The 19,830-nt window shown below is 43.7% G+C and overlaps 1 protein-coding gene across 1 annotated transcript in view; it reads right to left on the bottom strand.

Annotated features, from left to right (window-relative positions):
• Lrba (LPS responsive beige-like anchor protein) overlaps positions 1–16,279 on the bottom strand; it is a 400,347-nt gene extending 384,068 nt beyond the window's left edge. The window contains exons 1-2 of the mRNA XM_090356865.1: positions 15,850–16,279; positions 15,116–15,508 (exon numbers count right to left, since the gene is read on the bottom strand). Of these exons, the coding sequence (XP_090212991.1) occupies positions 15,116–15,340 (225 nt within the window). The 5' untranslated portion in view covers positions 15,341–15,508; positions 15,850–16,279. The remainder of the gene's footprint in view (positions 1–15,115; positions 15,509–15,849) is intronic.
• Between the last annotated feature and the right edge of the window lie 3,551 nt (positions 16,280–19,830).

Genomic DNA, 19,830 nt, shown 5'->3' with positions numbered 1-19,830 from the left:
AAGTGGTGCTATGGCTCAAGTGGTAGGGTTCTAGCCTTGAGAAAACCCAAGAACAGTGCTCAGGCCCTGAGTTCAAGCCCCACAGCTCACGTGTGTAACTGTAGTTACTCAGGAGGCTGAGATCTGAAGATTACAGTTTAAAGCCAGCCTGGGTAGAAAAGACTCCATGAAAGTTTTATCTCAAATTAACCACTTAAAAAAAAAAATGGGGGCCCGGGAGTTTGGCCTAGCGGTTAAAGTGCTTGCCTAGCATGCACAAGGACCCGGGTTCGATTCCTCGGTATCCCACATACACAACCAAGCCGGAAGTGGCAGAGACGAGACTGAAACAAGCGACAGAGAGCGAAAGCAAGCAAGCGGAGCCCAGCCAGAGCGGGGCCAGGAGCGTGAGGGAGCGAGCCTGACCGGAGCGAGCGGGCCGGAGCGAGCGGGGCCAGGAGGGAGTGGAGCTGTGGCTCAAGTGTAGAGCACTAGAGAGCCTTGAGCACAAAGAGGTTCAGGGACAGTGCCCAAGCCCTGAGTTCAAGCCCCACAACTGACCAAGTCCCCATTCAAGCAGCTTCAACAAAAATTAAAGAGAAATAAAATGATTCTCAATGACTATCAGCACTATAGGAAAGTTAAATAGACATAAATTATCAAACAAGGGAAAAATAAAATGATACAAAGCAGTATTTATCAAGATAAACTATCCTTTTAAACAAATTTGGGAAATGAAATTACTATAAGCCCATCCTTTTTCATTATCATGAATGGACTGTCCAATATTAGGGAATGTCAGGGACTGAGGATACAGAGCAATGACAGAACACCTGCCCAGCATACACAGGCTCTGGGTTCAATCTTCAACACCACAAAAAAATAAAATAAAAGGGCTTGGCCAGGAACGTGGCCTAGTGGTAGAGTGCTTACCTAGCATGCATGAAGCCCTGGGTTCAATTTCCTGGAACCAGATACACAGAAAAAAACAGAAGTGGCACTGTGGTTCAAGTGGCAGAATGCTAGCCTTGACCAAAAAGATTCCAAAGAGAGTGCCCAGGCCCTGAGTTCAAGTCCCAGGACTGGCAATAAATAAATAAATAAGGAAAATGCCATCAAAAAAAAAAAACAAAACCTTTCATATTTCCTCTAGTGTTACACACTTAAAAGTAAAGCCATGGTTGGGCCGGGAATTTGGCCTAGTGGTTAAAGTGCTTGCCTAACATGCACGAAGACCCAGGTTCGATTCCTTGGTACCACATACATACAAAAAAACCGGAAGTGGTGCTAAGGCTCAAGTGGTAGAGCTCTCGCCTTGAGAAAGTCCAAGGACAGTGCTCAGGCCCTGAGCTCAAGCCCAGGACTGGCAAAAAAAAAAAAAAAAAAAGAAAGTAAAGCCATTTCCCACTTATTAAAAATAAATACTTCCTAAGACTCAAGCCATCTTTGCTATCTTCTCTGTCTCCTTATATAATTAAAAAGTTAAAGTGAAATGTACTAAATTGACTACCTGATACCAAACAATGCAGTTATTTCCTACCTGAAATTTCATCCAACAGCAACATGCTCTCTCTGAAGCACTTGAGTGTCACATTCTCCCTTGGTTCAGATTACATGGGCTCACTTTCTGTAAGTTAATAGTTTGACTGGTCTTTTTATACTGTTAAAAGTAACAAATTAAAGGATAAATGTCATGCCAAAACACATATAATTTGTCTGATCAAATCTAATATTCATGCTGTAAACTAATATTTCAAAAGAAGATAAGTATGAAATCAGCAATTTATAAATATAGAGTACAAACTGCTAATGATTCTGCCCTAGTAACTTTAATACATAAGATTTAAAAAATGTCTAAAATATGCAATGTGACTTACCAGGAAGGTTATTCCTTGGTTCTCTTAAGTGAGAGAAATAAAAGAATATGAAAAATGATCTACTTAGTCACAAGAAGACCTTTAGGAAATGTAAAAATAGTTATTATCTGAAAAAAGCTAGTGTGAAAGGCTACATTCTATATGAATCCAAATATAAGAAATTCTAGAGAAGGCAAAACCCAGAAGACAGTGAAACAATCAGTAGCGTCCAGGTAGGGCTGGCGGGAGGGGTGGGGAACAGATAAACCAGAGGAGTTTCAAGGCAGTGAAACTATCTGTATGAAAATATAATGGCGGCCGGGAGTTTGGCCTAGAGGTTAAAGTGTTTGCCTAGCATGCATGAAGACCTGGCTTCCATTCCTCGGTACCACATACATAGAAAAAAGCCGGAAGTGGTGCTGAGGCTCAAGTGGAAGAGCTCTAGCCTTGAGAAAGTCCAAGGACAGGGCTCAGGCCCTGAGCTCAAGCCCAGGGCTGGCAAAAAAAAAAGAAGAAAAAAAAAAAAGAAAATATAATGGCAAACACCTATCATTATCTGCCTAACCTCTAGAATGCACAATCACCAAGAGTGAAGCAGGATGAACACTAGGGATTCTGGGTGATAATCAGATATCAGAGTAGGAACATTCACAAATGCACCATTCTGGGGGGTGCTGGTAGTAGAACTTTTTCTGTAAGTCTAAAAAATATACATATTTAAAAAAATAAAATCGAATGCCAGTGGCTCAGGCCTGTAATCCTAGCTACTCGAGAGGCTGAGATCTAAGGATAGTGGTTCAAAGCCAGCTGGGGCACAAAAGTCTCTGAGACTCTTATCTCCAATTAACCATCAAAAAAAAGGCAAGGGGTGCTGTAGCTCAAGTGGTAGGGTAGGGTGGTAGCCTTGAGCTGAAGAGCACAGGGACAGCATCCAGGCCCCGAGTTCAAGCCCCACAGACTTTAGTGTCCACTCTGGCTTTGAACTACAATCCTCAGATCTTAGCCTCCTGAATAACTAGGATTATAGGTGTGAGCCATTGGTGTCAGGCCACTCGTATTTTCTAGTTGAAAATGCATAATTCTATATGTTCTTTTTTTTTTTAATTTTTTTTTTGCCAGTCCTGTGGCTTGAACTCAAGGCTTAAGCATTGTCCTTGGACCTTCTCAAGGCTAAAGCTCTACCACTTGATCCACAGCACCATTTCCAGCTTTTTCCTATGTATATGATACTGAGGAATGGAACCCAGGTCTTTGTGCATGCTAGGCAAGCTCTCTTCCACTAGGCCAAACTCCTGGCCCATAATTCTCTAGGTTCTTTACACACACACACACAGAACTTTTTCTGAGTAAAACACATTTACTCATCATTATTCTGTAAAAAAATAAAGTGATATACTTTTAAATATAATTTTTTCTGAGTAAAACAAATTAATTCATCAGTCATATCATTATTCTTGGTATAATGAAACACTATGTTTTTATTTATTCTACTTCCTATATACTGTATATATATTCTCGGCTATCAGTTTTTATTACCTATCAATAGACTAGTTTAAAGCTTTTAAAAACTAAACGAGATCTAGCATGCCCAGTATATTGAATGTATTTGGAGATCTAAGGCACTCGGCATTATCAATTTTTCTTCTAACAATTTGGGACTTGAGTTGTCAACTGTTTCTTAAATCACAGTCTAGAATGTGTACTTAATCATAAGGAAGGCAATACACAGCTTTAATAAAACGTGTAATGTTTAAAAACACCTTCATGAGTCCAAAAGGTAAAACTGAACAATTCTAGGTGTAGAAACCCAAAGGTGCTAGCTAATTATTTTGATTAGGTAACTGATTGGATAAAGATAAACACCCAAAATAAATGCTAATAAAGGATAAGGACAAGTTGAAATAAATTAAACCTCCACACTTCAAGGGAAAAAAAAAATAAAAAATGGTGTAGATTGAGATAACTGGGATTCCAACATAAGACCATAATTTGACTGTCAGAGAAATCCTTCTTGACATATAATAAATGCTAAGATTACCAAAGATTTTTATTTCCCATTTATTTGCGAACAAAAACAAGACAAACTGGGGCCGGGAGTTTGGCCTAGTGGTTAAAGTGCTTGCCTAGCATGCATGAAGACCCGGGTTCGATTCCTCGGTACCACATACATAGAAAAAAGTCAGAAGTGGTGCTGAGGCTCAAGTGGTAGAGCTCCAGCCTTGAGAAAGTCCAAGGACAGTGCTCAGACCCTGAGCTCAAGCCCAGGACTGGCAAAAAAAAAAAACAACAACAATGTTTCCTTCCTAATTTGCATGATATTCACCAGAATATTTCCACTTTTACCAGGAACTACAGAAAGACCATAAAGTTGGGTCAAATAAAGGACTACAGAGGACACAAGGCAAACAAAGAAGCCACAGAATGTAGGGCAATGCTTATCAGCAAAACCAAATGACTCAGGAGACTGCAATGTAACAGAACTCCAGCAATTTACCAAGCAGGGTACCTGAGTACCCACATTGTGGTCGATGCATTTACACAAATGATGACAGAACTAGAAAGTCAGAGAGGAAAACAGTGTAAGAAACACTGTCCCAGGAATTATCCACTCTGATGATTTTTCCATTTCACTTAAAATTTTCCATTCCAACTTAGTACCACCAAGTATGAATTCAGTGAGCTATCAAATATACTCAGAACTGAAATGGCACTGTTACATAGGGGATATCTCCATGCCAGTTACAAATAATCTGATAAACTCATTTAGTATTGTTAAATCTATCCTCCAAATGTCTTCTTTTCTAAGATGTTAAATACTAAAATCTATAGCATTAAAATTGTTTGGGGTGGGGGAGGAGTAAACATTCCTGGAGTTTGAATTTAAGCCTTTGTTTTTAAAAGACACAACTCTGGGCTGAGGATATGGCTTAGTGGTAGAGTGCTTGCCTAGCATGCATGAAACCCTGGGTTTGATTTCTCAGTACCACATAGGCCAGAAGTAGCACAGTAGCACAGTGGTAGAACGCTAACCTTGAACAAAAAGGAACCTGGGGATGGTGCCCAGGCCCTGAGTTCAAGCCCCAAGACTGTCATGCATAAATAAATAAATACATACCTACATACATAAATATACATAAATACATAAATATATAAATAAATAACACAACTCTGTCATTGAGCCATGCCTCTAGCCTTTCAACTCAGGTCAAAAATAAGTTAGGGGCCGGGAGTTTGGCCTAGTGGTAGAGTGTTTGCCTATTATTCACGAAGACCTGGGTTCGATTCCTCGGTACCACATACATAGAAAAAAGCCAGAAGTAGTGGTGCTGAGGCTCAAGTGGTAGAGCTCTAGCCTTGAGAAAATCCAAGAACAGTGCTCAGGACCTGAGCGTAAGCCCAGGACAAAAAAAAAAAAAAAAAAAATCCTAGCTATTCAGGAAGCTGAGATCTGAGGACTGCAGTGCAAAGCCAGCCTGGGTAGAAAAGTCCCCATGAGACTCTTACCTCCAATTAGCTACTCAAAACCAGAAGTGGCAGGGGCACTATGACTCAAGTATTAGAGCACCATCCTTGAGCACAAAAAGACTCAAAGACCATGTGTAAGCCCTGAGTTCATGCATCAAACTGATCCCCCCAAAAAAGGAGTTCCACAAATGTTTCTGTCAGTCCTTCCATTTTCACCTCAATCCTTCCATTTTGAGCTTTCACAAAGATACGGTTACAGTTGTGAATCATTTGAACCCCAGGTAACTTTTTCCCCATTTTGTATTTTCATCAGTATCAAAAATAATTCTTATTTAAAAAAAAATTACACGGGGGGAGGGAAATGGGGACAAAAACATGAGAAGGGGTAGCAATGATTAGTAAGTAATACACCTTCTATCTGGCAAATATAATGTAACCCTTCTATTAATTACAATAAAAAAATATTTTAAAAAATTACACAGAGACAGAAAATGAAAGTCAGGGCCAGGAACTGGAAAAAGGGAAACAGGAATTATTGTTTCATGTTTTTGCAACATGAAAGAGGATCAGGAGATCCTGAGTGATAGTTACATAGCCATCAACCATCAGTCACAGTATCACTAACAGCATTACTGTATATTTAACCAAAAGTTAAAATGGTAAAGTTTAGGCTGGGAAGGTAGCTTAGTGGTAGAATGCTTGCCTAGCATGTATGAAGCACTGCATTTGATTCTTCATTACCACATAAATAGAAAAGGCCACAAATGGAGCTTGTAGTTCAAGTGGAATGGGACTAGCCTTGAGCACCAAGAGGCTCAAAGACAGTACCCAGAACTGACGAAAGCAAGAAAGAAAGCAAGCAAGAAAGAAGGAAAGAAACACTTTTGGCCTTAGTGGTAGAGTACCTGTCTAGCATGCATGAAGACCTAGGTTGGATTCCTCAGTATCACATACACAGAAAAAAGCCAGAAGTGGTGCTATGGCTCAAGTGGTAGAGCTCTAGCCTTGAGAAACCCCAAAGACAGTGCTCAGGCCCTGAGCTCAAGCCCAGGACTGGCAAAAAAGAAAGAAAGAGAGAGAGAGAGAGGGAGAGAGAGAGAGAGAGAGAGAGAGAGAGAGAGAGAGAGAGAGAGAGAGAGAGAGGGAAAGAAAGAAAAGAAAGACAAGAAAGACAGACAGACAGAGGTAAGTTTGATATGCGTGTGTAACATGCCACATATATATATGATATAGTATAAGTTTATTATATATGTGTATATATACACACATGCATATATATATGCATATACATGTTTTTAAGCAGAAATAAAAGAACATTTTATAACCTAAAAAGCAAGAAGTCAAATTAGTCCTATAGAAATCAGATTAGAGAACTGAGGCATGGCTCAATTAGTATAAGCACTTGCAAGTAAAAGACACTGGGTTCAATCTTAAATACTACCAAGAAAGAAATCTGATTAAAAACTTGCAAAGTTTTATTTTTTCAGATATCTGGCAAAATACATAATACTTAATACAATAGCTTTAGAAAACATCATTATGATTAAGATAATAAAAGAAGTATCAACAATAATAGAGTGGTTGTTTGAAAGCCAGTTTAAAGCCAGTCCAGGCAGGTAAGTCCATAAGACTCTTATCTTCAATTAATCACGAGAAAACCAGAAGTGGAACTGTGGCTAAAGCAGAAGAGCACTAGCCTTGAGCAAAAGAGCTAAGGGCCAGTGCCCAGTCCCCAAGTTCAAGCCCATGATCAACAACAAAAAAATTAATTAAAAATGAAATAAAATTAATGGTGACAGGGATAAAATTCTATATAAAAGCTGAGTACCAGTGGCTTACACCTATAATCCTAGATACTCAAGAGGCTGAGATCTGAGGATCTGGATTCAAAGCCTTGAACCTTGAGCAAAATAAGTTCAGGAATAGCACCCAGGCCCTGAGTTTAAGCCCCACAAACAAAAACAAAAGCAAAACAAAAAAATTCAATGTGAAAAAGCTGGGGTGGGGGGCACGGTGGCTCACGCCTATAATCCTAGCTACTCAGAAGACTGAGATCTGAGGATTAAGCTTCAAAGCCAGCCCAGGCACAAAAGGACTCTCTTGAGACTCTGATCTCCAATTAACCTCTAGAAAATGGGAAGTAGGGCTTGGCTCAGGGTAGGGTGATAGCCTTGAGCTGAAGAGCTCAGGGACAGAGCCCAGGCTGAATTCAAGCCCGATGATCGACCAAAAAAAATTCTATGTGAAAATCACTGAACTGTATACAGAAAATATACACCCTAAACCAGTCAACTATTTCAACAGGCACAGTCATTGACCAGCAGTAGTCAAATTAGCTTAGAATGTTTAAACAGAGAACCTCTCCAAGAGATGTGAACAAAACTGCATGTATCAACTGCCCAGTCCATAGCCATATGAAACCATAAAGAGAAGAGCAACAGGTTAATTGGTCAGCTGAAATCACAGAAGGCTGGAGAGGTACAACAAGCAGACAAGGAAGCACACAATGTGGATGCAGAGGCAGGAAGAGTGTCACTCTGAAGCCAGTCTGGGCTACACAGACAGAGAAACTGGTCTGAAAAAAGAACAGAAATGAAACAGAGGGAAAATGTGTAGTGGATACATGCAGGCATGCATCCATGCAAATTCAGGAGCCTGGATGCTGTCCCTGAGTTTTTTGCTCAAAGCTGACACTCTATCACTCGAGTGACAGCTCCACTTCGTGCTTTTTGATGTTTAACTGGAGATAAGAGTCACATGGACCTTCCTGTCCAGGCTGACTGTGAACCTCGATCCTCAGATCTCAACCTGGTGAGTAGCTAGGATTACAGGTTTTGAGCCACTGGTGTCTGGCAACAACAGGATTTTTAACAGGATTATGCTACTATAAGTCTTGCCCAACCTTTGAACTTTCAGATAAACCTATAAATCTTTTGCCTTGTTCTCATGCCAGTTCTTGTTTTGTTTTACTTATAACACAAATTACAAATTGATAGGGCAAGTGCAGAAAGCTCATTAATAAGAATGTTTCTAAGACTAAATAAATCTTAATCCTTAAATGTAGAATGACAGGTACTACAGAGGAAAAAAATTCTACACACAAAAACATCCTAAATTATTATCTTTCCAATGAAACTTCATGTAAGAGCTTGAAAAGCAGCCACCTACATGACCCAGAGATTTTTCAGTATTTTTTCTGTGCCAGTACTGAGGCTTGAACTCAGGGCTTCTCATTCTTGCTTGGCTTTTCCCCTCATGGTTGGATTCTATCCTTGAGCCACATTCCACTTGCAGTTTTTACTACTTAACTGGAGATAACACTTTCTCAAATTTGTTACCCAGGTTGACTTCAAATCTCGATCCTCAGATGTCATCCGCAGTAGTTAAAACTACAGGTGTGAGCCCACAGATGCCTGGCTTATATTTTTTTAATAATTTAATTATCCATTTTAAGATTTTTTTGTGTGTCATGGGGCTTGAACTCTGGGCCTGGGCGCTGTCCCTGAGCTCTTTAGCTCAAGGCTACCACCCTACTCCTGGGAATTGTCCCTGGGCCTGGGCACTGTCCCTGAGCTTTTCAGCTTAAGGCTACCATCCTACCCCTAGAGCCACTGCCCCACTTCTCCTTTTCTAGAGATTAACTAGAGATAAGAATTTCAGGACTTTACTGCCCAGGCTAGACTTGAACTGTGACCTTCAGATCTCAGCCTCCTGAGTAGGTAGTAGTATAGGTGTGAGACACCGCACTGGGCTGAAGATTTTGCTGGGAATGTGGCTTAGGGGTAGAGGGCTTGCCTAGCATCCTTGAAGCCCTGGGTTCGATTCCTCAGTACCACATAATCAGAAAAAGCCAGAAGTGGCTCTGAGGCTCAAGTGGTAGAGCACTAGCCTTGAGCAAAAGAAGCTCAAGGACAGTGTCCAGGCCCTGAGTTCAAGCTCCAGGACTAGCAAAAATAATTTTTTTTCTTTTTAATCTAGATTTATTTTTCCCCAAAAAAATTGAGACATGGACTCCAATAAGTCCACAAAACTTTAATGCAGCAGTCAGGTGTCAAAGAATAGCTGCTACCTTTTTAAGGGCACAAAGTGTACATTGTACACTGAATATGAATGGAACTTTGTTGTGATCTGCTCAACTCCTCTAGTCATTAACGAGTTGTATCAGTGTACTGAGCAGGATATATTTCAAATACCACACAAAGGATAATGAAAATTTTTATTTAATCCGTGAAGCTTTAAAATGTAAATTTAAAAATCTTATACTGGCTGGGCACTAGTAGCTCATGACCATAACCTACCTACTCAAAAAGCTGAAATCTATAATCACAATTCAAAGCCGGCCCAGTCAGGAAGATCCAAGACTCTTAACTCCACTTAACTACCAAAAAACCTATGACCGGGGAAGCAGAGACAGGAGAACCTTGAGTTTCAAACCTATCTGGGAATACATAGAGATCTCATCGCAAAAAAAAAAAAAAAAATCTGAGTGCTCACCTTGCATGCACAAAGCCCTGGGTTTGATTCCTCCTGACTACATACATAAAAAAGCCAGAAGTGGTGCTATGGCTCAAGTGGTAGAGTGCTAGCCTTGAGAAAGCTCAAGCCAAGGCTGTGGCAAGCCCCAGGACTGGCCAAAAAAAAAAAAAAAATCATTCTTTTAATATAATTTTAAAGTGTTAAAGTATTGTACAGAAGGGTTACCATTTTCACAATTCAGGTGTATTTCTCTTTTGGACAAGGTCACCCCATAGTTACTGTTTGTTGTTGTTTTGTTTTTGTTTTTTGTCAGCCATGGGGCTTGAACTCTGGGCCTGAAACTATCCCTGAGCTCTTCAGCTCAAGGCTATTGCTCTACCACTTGAGTCACAGTGCCACTTGTGGCTTTCTGGTGGTTAAATGGAGATAGAATCTCATGGTAGTGCCTGGGCTGGCTTTGAACCTTAATCCTCAGATCTCAGCTTTCTGAGTAGCTAGGATTACAGGCATGAGCCATGGGTGCCCAGCCCATAAAAGACCAAAAAAAAAAAAATTCTTGAGACATGTATTGGCCACAAACCAATGGGAGGGACTGGGAGTTTGGCCTAGTAGTAGAGTGCTTGCCTAGCATGCACAAAGACCCGGGTTCAATTCCTCCATACCACATACATAGAAAAAAAAGCCAGAAATGATGATGTGGCTTAAGCGGTAGAAATTTAGCCTTGAGAAAGTCCAAGGGCAGCGCTTAAACCCTGAGTTCAAGGCCCAGGACTGGCAAAAAAAAAAAAAGCATGGGAAACTCTAACCTTAAATTAAATTACCTCAGACTATCTTTAAAGAATTGTTTTGTTTTCTCATAGTGGTATGGATGAATGGCAGGACTTCCGCACTCTAAGCAAGTGCTCTACCACTAAGCTATGCCCTAGTTCCACACATAACACCTTTAAATCTCTGGTGAAAAACCTTCAACCCAGCAGCCCATTCCTGATGTGTGCCAATCCATTCATTATTCTAGGTCCATAAAACACACAAACACACACACACACACACACACACACACTACACAACATACACACATGCCCAATGATTTTTTAAGTTACAACAAGGAAAATGTAAAAGTCAACCAAAAGTTTGAAAAACCTGAATACACTAGTGTACTTTCATCTTTGTAAAATATACTTGCAGAAGGCAGGTACCTGTGGCTCACAGCAGGCTGAGCTCTGAGATGAGAGACCAGGCAGGAATGCTCATGAGGCTATCTCCAACTAACAATGCCAGAATCAGAGCTGTAGCTCAAGTGGTAGAGTGCTAGCCTCAAGCAATAAAGCTAAGGAACAGCACCCAGGTCCTGAGTTCAAGCTCCAGGACTGGCACATTAAAAAAAAAAAATTACAAGAGAGGTAGTAAATTTCAAATGAATTTATAAGTTATTAACAGTAAGGCCAAGGTACATTAGAGGAAGTGGGACACCACTTTATAAAGACAGATCTCTGAAGCAGTTACACGGCTCTAACATTACTTGTGTACTTCTAGGAGTATAAGCTTATATTCTTTCAAGTATATAAAATTTAACAAATAATCTTTTTTTTTTTTTTTTCTTGACCAGTTGTGGAGCTCGAGCTCTGGCCACTGTCCCCGAGCTCTTCACTTCAAGGCTGGCTCTCTGTGACTTTAAGCCACAGTGCCATTTCCTGTTTTCTGGTAGTTAATTGGAGATGAGTCTCATGGACTTTTCATGCCTGTGCTGGCTTTGAACCCTGATCCTCAGATCTCAGCTTCCTAAGTAGCTAGGATTACAGGTGTGAGCCACCAGCAACCAGTTTAACAAATAATCTTTAGAACATATATTCTACCAGACACAGTGGTGTACACTTGTCTCAGCTAAGAGAGAAGGATCACTTGAGTCCAGGAATTCAAGGCCAGCCTAAGCTACATAGAAAGTCCTCATGTCAGAAAAAAGGGAGGAAATAAAGGAAGAAGAGAGGGAAGGAAAAACAAATAGTTCTGCTTTAATAATAGCCTGTCAAAGCTAGAAAGAAGTTACCACAGCTATAAATATGGTTAATATTCACTAGTGAAAAGTCCAGTGAAGAAAGTATGGAGGAGGACCATGCAAGATTTAAGTGGTAACTGCTAATTCCCTGGTTCCTTACACTGGAACTGTCACAGGGCTTGTATTGTTAGAATATTCCATGACTAACAAACACATCTGACACATTCTTTGCTTTGCATTCTACTTTTCACAATTTGGGAACTTAATCCAATGTATAAAATAAGAAATATGTTAATATCCATTTTCTGCATATAATGAATTTGAAAAACCAACTATAGGTCTTTTCCTAAGCAATGTTTTAGAAGGGGGAATAACAAATAAAATCTACTAATGCAGACTTCACCATTACTATTTGACTGGATCCAATATACTACAGTGTCCTAAGCTATAAATACTGGCCAGGGAAGCAAACAAGTCAACCTTGACTCAGGAGATAGATGCATTCCTGAAAACAATACAGTTCTAAGAATCATCACATTGTAGACAATCATTTAACCTTCGTGCCTCAGTTTCCTCATCTATAAAATGGTATATGTGTGGGGGAAGGGAAATGGGTACCAAGACATGTGAAAGGGTATCAATGTATGTGAATTAATGCACCTTCTATCTGGCAAATATCATGTAACCCTTTTACTAATTACAATAAAAAAAATGGTATATGTGTATTAAAAAGAATCTTTTAGGGGCTGGGAGTTTAGCCTAGTGGTTGAGTGCTTGCCTAAAATGTACAAAGACCTGGGTTCAATTCCTTGGTACCACATACATAGAAAAAAAGCTGGAAGTGGTGCAGAGGCTCAAGTGGTAGAGCTCTAGCCTTGTGAAAGTCCAATCACAGTGCTCAGGCCCTGAGCTCAAGACCAAACTGGCAAAAAAAAAAAAAAAAAAAAAAAAATCACACTTAATGATTAATGTATTTTCCTTCTCTGTGTAGAATTAAGACAGACTAGCAACTACTACTTAGGACATAGGTGCGGGAATACCAGTACTGAAATGGACTGACCAGATTCCCAGCAGTTTCTTCAGTTCAGTTCCCAAGAGTTTGCAGAGTATCCAAAGCCTCATGGAGAGACCATGAAAAAGTTCTGAAAGGGAGAAGAACAGGAGAGGAAAGAAGAGAAACTGCTATCTAATCCTCTCACAAACTCTCCCAGCCTGATCTGTGAAGAGAATGATGAAGAGGTGTAACAGAATAGATTCTTCCTCAACTACCCTGTCACCTACTACCCTACAAACTAGCAACTCTGCAGGACTTAAGTAACTGACCTTAAAATCTCTACCAAGCCTACTGCCTACCATGACTGCAGAATTCAGATTTTCCTTAATGATAAAAATGCAAGTGATTTAGATTGGTTATCCACCCCTACACAGCACATTCTAAAGAAGAGTCTAAATCCTCTGTCAAAGATGCTGTGTCTCTGGGGCCAGGAGTTTGGCCTAGTGGTAGAGTGCTTGCCTAGCATGCACGAAGGCCCGGGTTCAATTCCTCAGTAACACCTACACAGAAAAAAGCCAGAAGTGGTGCTGTGGCTCAAGTGGTAGAGCTCTAGCCTTGAGAAAGTCCAAGGACAGTGCTCAGGCCCTGAGCTCAAGCCCAGGACTGGCAAAAAAAAGATGCTGTGTCTCTACACATAAGAAATTAATTATGAATTATATCACTGCTATTACTGCTCATTTTTTCTGGGGGATGATGATACTAGGTCTTCAACTCAGGGCCTTGCACCTACTAAGATGACTACCACAGATTGCTGTTCATCATTCAAGACACATGAGGTATAGAAAATCAGAAGAGTTTTCAATTCTCTGTTTTGAGATAAAGAAATGATCAATGTGGGGGAGGGGGGCTGGGAGTTTGGCCTAGTGGTAGAGTGCTTGCCTAGCATGCACGAAGACCCGGGTTCGATTCCTTGGTGCCACATACATAGAAAAAAGCCTGAAGTGGTGCTGAGGCTCAAGTGGTAGAGCTCCAGCCTTGAGAAAGTCCAAGGACAGTGCTCAGGCCCTGAGCTCAAGCCCAGGACTGGCAAAAAAAAAAAAAAAGAAAAAGAAATGATCAATGTGCCATTTTTATCAAGACCCACTGATGAAAGCCCCATATATACTCAAGACTCCCAAACTGCTAGTAACTATTGAAGTTTAATGCAGATGTCGAGTTCTGGTTTGTTTATATACGTCAGTCTGTGGTATTTATACATAAACTCCAAATACAATAATCTGGTGGGAAAACATATAATTTTCATAGTCCAAAAGTAAGTATATTTCATCTAGCTACTCATTGCAAATGACCTGACTAGCAATAAAAGTCTAGTAAAGGAAATAATTAACTGCCCTAGAATAAAACAAGTGTAACCTTGAAAATACAGAGGAAAAGAGGAAAGGACTAAGCAATCATTACAACTGTTTCACTTTTACATACAGTACAATATACTAGCTTCTAACACAAGCTGAGTGGAAGAAGCCAAGAACTTTAAGGCCAAATCCCTTTTGATTAAGTTGATAAGCAGCAGATGCTGAAATAAACTTTAAAAGTCTCTACTGAAGATAACTTTCTAAAAACTGGAATAGGGAAAAAGGAAAGTATCTCATATCCATTCTTTTTTTTTTTTAATTTAATAGTTCTCAGTAGTAAAATTAGCAACTCCTGGTGGCCAAATGCGCTTTCCTACTAGACAGGAATCTACCAAAGGAAGAGTATAATAATGTCCCTGCCTCCATCCTGTTGCAAGGTGCTTTTCCATTTCCACAAGACTTCTTTAAACGTAATCCTAAACTCATCTCCCAAATGCAACTTTTGTGAGTCATTTCTAAACATGCAACCAGTGGGAATTAAAAATAAATATCAATCTTTACCAAATTTATCTCCTGCCGACCCTCCTTGGCATACATTTTGTTTAAAAGGTCAACACTGACATTTGAGGAGACTCAAATTTTAAAAAGAGAAAAAGTCACAAGAACTTAAAAGAACTGGACGAGAAACTCTGTTAAGAGAAAAATGGTAGACTCAAACATACACGACCAGGAAGGAAAAATTTAAAAAAAAGAATGAAGCCCCCACCCCCGACCCCCTCCCGCTCCAGGCCCTGCCACCCTCGCGCATCTCGTCCTTGGCTCGCTCTCAGAGACCAGCTGTGCTCTATCTGCATCCCCTCCACCCCGGAGTGACTCAGAACCTCCGGGAGGTCGAGGCGAATGTGGGGGGCGGGCGGGGGGAGCCGTCGTGGACAGTGAGGGAAGGAACGCGCCCCAGGGAGCCTCCTCCCCGGACCCGGCAGAAACGCCCGGGACTCACCAGGTTGAAGACGGTCTCCACGATGTCCCTGTGGGTCACTTCCCCCACCTCCACCAGCCCGGTCAGCACGGCGAATTTCATGCGGATGCCCCTGATGGGGAGCCCCGGCTTCAGGGACGGGGCGCCCCCGGCCTCGGCGGCGGCCTCCACTCGGCCCCCTCCTCCTCCGCCCCCGCCGTCACCTGTTGGCGGCGGGGAGGGGACGCGGGCGCCCTCGCTGTTCATGGCTGGCCGCGCGAGGCCGGCCGCACACGCGCCGCGCCCGGCGGGGGTCCTCGGCGGGGGTGGGGCCCGGGGCAGGGGCCGCGGGACGTGCTCGGCGTCGCCCCGCCGCCGCCTCCCGGAGGGCAGGTGTCCAATCTCTCTCCGCGAGGCTGACAACAACGCCGGTCCCTATTGGAAGACGAGGTGTCGTTAAAGAGGAGCGGTCTGGTTTGGGGGTTCGGGGGGGGGGGGTGCCCGTCAAGTAAGTTGCTAAGGGCGCGGGCGGGCGGGTCCCCAGGCCCCGCCGCAGCCTCGCAGCCCCCCGGCCCCGGCACCCCAGGATCCGGGGTGCGGATCCCCGAGGCCCGGCCGCAGGTTCCCCGCCACCCCAGCTTCCCAGGTTCGGGGCGCAGGTCCTCCGCGCAGGTGGTCTGCGAGCGCGGGAAAGAGGAGGGGCCGGGGAGCGGGGCCCCGGCGACGTCGCCGCGGGCGGGCAGCGCCCCCACCCCGACCCCCGGGCTCGTCCTCACCCCGCTCCGGGCGCCGCGACACGGCAGCGGCAGCGGCAGCGGCGACGGAGATCCAGGGCAGGAAAAGGCGGGGAAGGGGCGGCGACTGGCCGGGCGGGAGCGGAGCGCCGCCCTCAGGTACCTGCGCGGGCCGGAGCGGGCGCGGCGGGCGGGGCCGGGGGGGCGCACCTGGTGGCCGCCTCTAAGTTTCCCGGTGCGCTCCCCGAGTCCGAGCTTTCCCGGCCCGCCCCGCCCCTGCGCTCCGATTCTTTTTTATTTTAATTTCTTTCTCTTTTTTAGCAAAAGCAGCCACGGCAGGCAGGCGCTACCGGCGCCGCGACACCGGCGGCTGCGGCGCGGAGAGGGGGGTGCTGCCGCCGCCGCTCGCCTCTCCACAGCTCGCGCGGCCCTCCCGGGGCTCACTGAGGCGGCTCCCGGCGGCCATGACAGCGCCGAGGGCGGCCGGGCGCGGCGTGCGCGTGCGCGAGCGCGGGGGCGCGCGGGGGGGCGGGCGCGAGCGCGGGGTCGGGGTCGGGGACGCGCGCGGGGCCGGAGCGCCGGCCGCACTCGCGTTTCCTGGAAGCCCGGCGCCGGGCGCGCGCGCGCCCCCGCCGTGTCCCCTCCTGTCCCCTCCTCCGGGGCACGGCGGGCCCGCCCCTGTCGGCCCGGCGCCACCGTTGTTAGGATACCGCGGGGCTCGGCCACCTGGGAAGCCGCCCGCGTTGCCGAGGTGCGCGGTGGCTGGAGCCGCTCGCCCGATTCCAGGCCCCGGAGGCCCGGCACGCGGGGCGGCTCACGCCGGCCGTCCCAGCCGCTCCGGAGGCCCGCGGGGGGCGGGGGCAGGAGCGTCCCCGGGACGGCACCACGGAGCTGCAGGTGGAGCAGTGGTCCAAGTGGCCGGGCCCTGGCCTCGAGAGAAAACCTCAAGTTAGCGCAGGCCCTGAGTTCGAGCCCGATGACCGACCAAAAAAAAAAAAGTGATTATTTCTATTCTTCTCTACACTTTTCAGGATTTTTTTTTCACTTTGCCAGCTGTTAAATACTTGGCAAAATGTGGCAGTTCACTACAGAAAGGACAAAGCAGGAAGAATAAGTAACAGTCATTGTAAATGATATAAAAATTAAACTACATCATTTGATGGGGGGATGGGATAACACTGATAGGGATGCATTGTACTCATAACCCAACATGAAGAACTGTAATCTCTATATACAACAACTTAATAAAAAAAAAAAAGAATTTAAGCTGAGTGCCAGTGCCTCACACTTGTAATCCTAGCAGCTGACATCTGAGGAGTATGACATCTGATATCTGAGGAGTTTGACATCTCAGGAGTATGATTCAAAGCCAGCCTGGGCAAGAGAGTCCATGAGATTCAATTAACCACCAAAAACCCAGATGTGGAACTGTGGCTCAAGTGGTGGAGAACTAGCCTTGAGCACCTAAGTTCATGGCGCAAAAGCCCAGTCCCTGAGCTCAATCCCCAGGGCTGGGGGCGGGGGACCTTTAAAAGTATGAGCTGGCCGTGATCCTAGCTTCTCAAGGACTGAGATCCATTCCAGGCAGAAAAATCCACCAGATTACATCACCAAAATAGCCAGCAGGCTGGAGCCAAGCAACAAGATGAGAAAATAGGAAGGCCCCAAGTTCAAACCCCAGTTCTACCAAAAACATCAATAAAGCTATGGCCTGTGTACAAACAAGGGCTTAGGACTGCCTGTGTCCCCATCTCATAGCTCAGGAAACAGGGAAAAGGCAAGAGCAAGAGCAGGAAGAGGGGAAAATTTGTCAGTGCCCACAGTCAGCCACCGGTTTCCCATCACCATCTAATTTGAATCTACAACATACTTATTGGCAGAATTAAGGACCAAAGGCTCTTGTAATTTTCCTCATCTTCAGCATACACTGAGATCATGGCAGAAGTCTAAAGAAAAAAAACAAACACATAATGGATTCAGAACAGGAGGCTTTCTGCATACCTCAGAGGAACTCAAGCAAAGAGAATGGAATTTCATGCTGAAATCAAGATAATTGATCTACACTTACCAATATACAAAGAAAAAAAAAAACTGTGGGCAAAGAGAGGATGGAATGTTCTATCAGGAAAACACTCAATCCACCTGATTGTACCTCCTTGGCAGTTTGGTATTGTATAGATTAAATGATAATTCCAGAGCAGAGCACAGCCCAGGGGACATGTGAGTTCCCTCAGTGAGTAACCCTTCATTTGGAATTCCTTCAGTTATTCTTCAGCGGAGGTTGAAAATTCCTATCTCTAGCTTGCTGCCTTTTGTGAGAAAATCATACATTCCATTTGTTCTTCATAAGTTCATAATATTAAATAAAACTTCAAATGTTAGTAGGTTTTTTTTTTTTTTGACAGAAATGGGGTTTAAACCTGGGGCCTCATGGGCTGGGAATGTGGCTTAGTGGTGGAGTGCATGACTAGCATCCATGAAACCCTGAGCTCCATTCCTCAGAACCGCATACACAGAAAAAGCTGGAAGTTGGTGCTGTGGCACAAGTGGTAGAGTGTTAGCCTTGGGCAAAAGAAGGTCAAGGACAGTAGCCAGGCCCTGAGTTCAAGCCTCAGGACTGGCAAAAAAAAAAAAAATCTGGGCCCTCACAATCACAAGGCATAGGCTGTCCCACCTAAGTCATTCCTTAATAACATAATGACAGTGTCACTGGGCTCTATAAGAACAATTACAAGTGTAAAAAGAGAATGTTATACATACAGAAAAGCCGGAAGTGGTGCTGAGGCTCAAGTGGTATAGTGCTAGCCTTGAGAAAGTCCAAGGACAGTGCTCAAGCCCTGAGCCCAAGCCCAGGACTGGCAAAAAAAAAAAAAAAGAGAATGTTAGATGATATTATAAATATATATATATATATTCCTAAATGTTCTAAGTCATTATAAACTTAAAAGTTTAATATTCAAATTGCATGAGACTTTTTTAAGCTCAAAATGATCCATATCAACTTACTATCTTTTGTCTTTTGAAGATAATCTTACTATGTAACCAGACAGATTTCAAGTCTTCAATTCTTCCTCTGCCTCCCAAATGCTGAGATTACAGGCATGCCCCACCATACCCAGCTTACTTTGAACATTTTAAACTTTTTTCTTTTGAAGCATAAAATATTTGTGCAGCCGGGCACCAGTGGCTCATGCTTTTAATGCCAGCTACTCAAAAGGCTAAGTCCTGAGGATCCTGGTTCAAAGCCAGCCTGGACAGGAAAAGTCCGTGAGACTCTTATCTCCAATTAACCATCAGAAAACTGGAAGTGGTTCTGTGGCTCAAAAGTGGTAGAGTAACAGCCTTGCACAAAAGAGCTCATTTACTAAGCTACACTCGCAGCCACCATGGCAATGCACGTCGACACACATCCCGCTATAACCATTGGCTTTAGTCAGCTCGATTCTGAAAAGGGTAGCTTCTGATTTCCACCACCAGTACAGATGATGTGTGAACTGAAACCAAAAGTGAGACGCCCAAAGTAGAGACTTTGAGGCAAATACAAAGAACAAAGAAAATACTTTTTTCTCACTACTTTTTTTTTTTTTGCCAGTCCTGGGCTTGAGCTTAGGGCCTGAGCACTGTCCTTGGGTTCGTTTTCTCAAGGCTAGAGTTCTACCAATTGATCCTCAGCACCACTTCCGGCTTTTTTCTATGTATGTGGTACCAAGGAATCGAACCCAGGTCTTCGTGCATTGCTAGGCAAGCACGCTACTGCTAGCCCAAACTCCCAGCCCAGAAAAGATTACTTTTATTTTGCTTCATTACATGTGTGTGTGCATGTGTGTATGTGTAACATTGGGGCTAGAAATTATGATCTAGATGTCCCTTTGCTTTTTTGCTCTACACTGGCATTCTATCACAAACCACAGCTCCACTTAGTTTTTTTCCTGGTTAATTGAACATAGAAGTCTCACATACTCTCCTAACAGGCTAACTTTGAGCCATGATCATCAGATCTCAGCCTCCTGAGTAGCTAGAATG

The sequence above is a fragment of the Megascapheus bottae genome, chromosome 23 (assembly GCF_031878675.1).
Source record: "Megascapheus bottae isolate mThoBot1 chromosome 23, mThoBot2.hap1, whole genome shotgun sequence".
Classification (NCBI taxonomy): Eukaryota; Metazoa; Chordata; class Mammalia; order Rodentia; family Geomyidae; genus Megascapheus; species Megascapheus bottae.
Note: the sequence above shows the minus strand (reverse complement) of the source record. Positions and strands in the feature narration are given on the sequence as shown.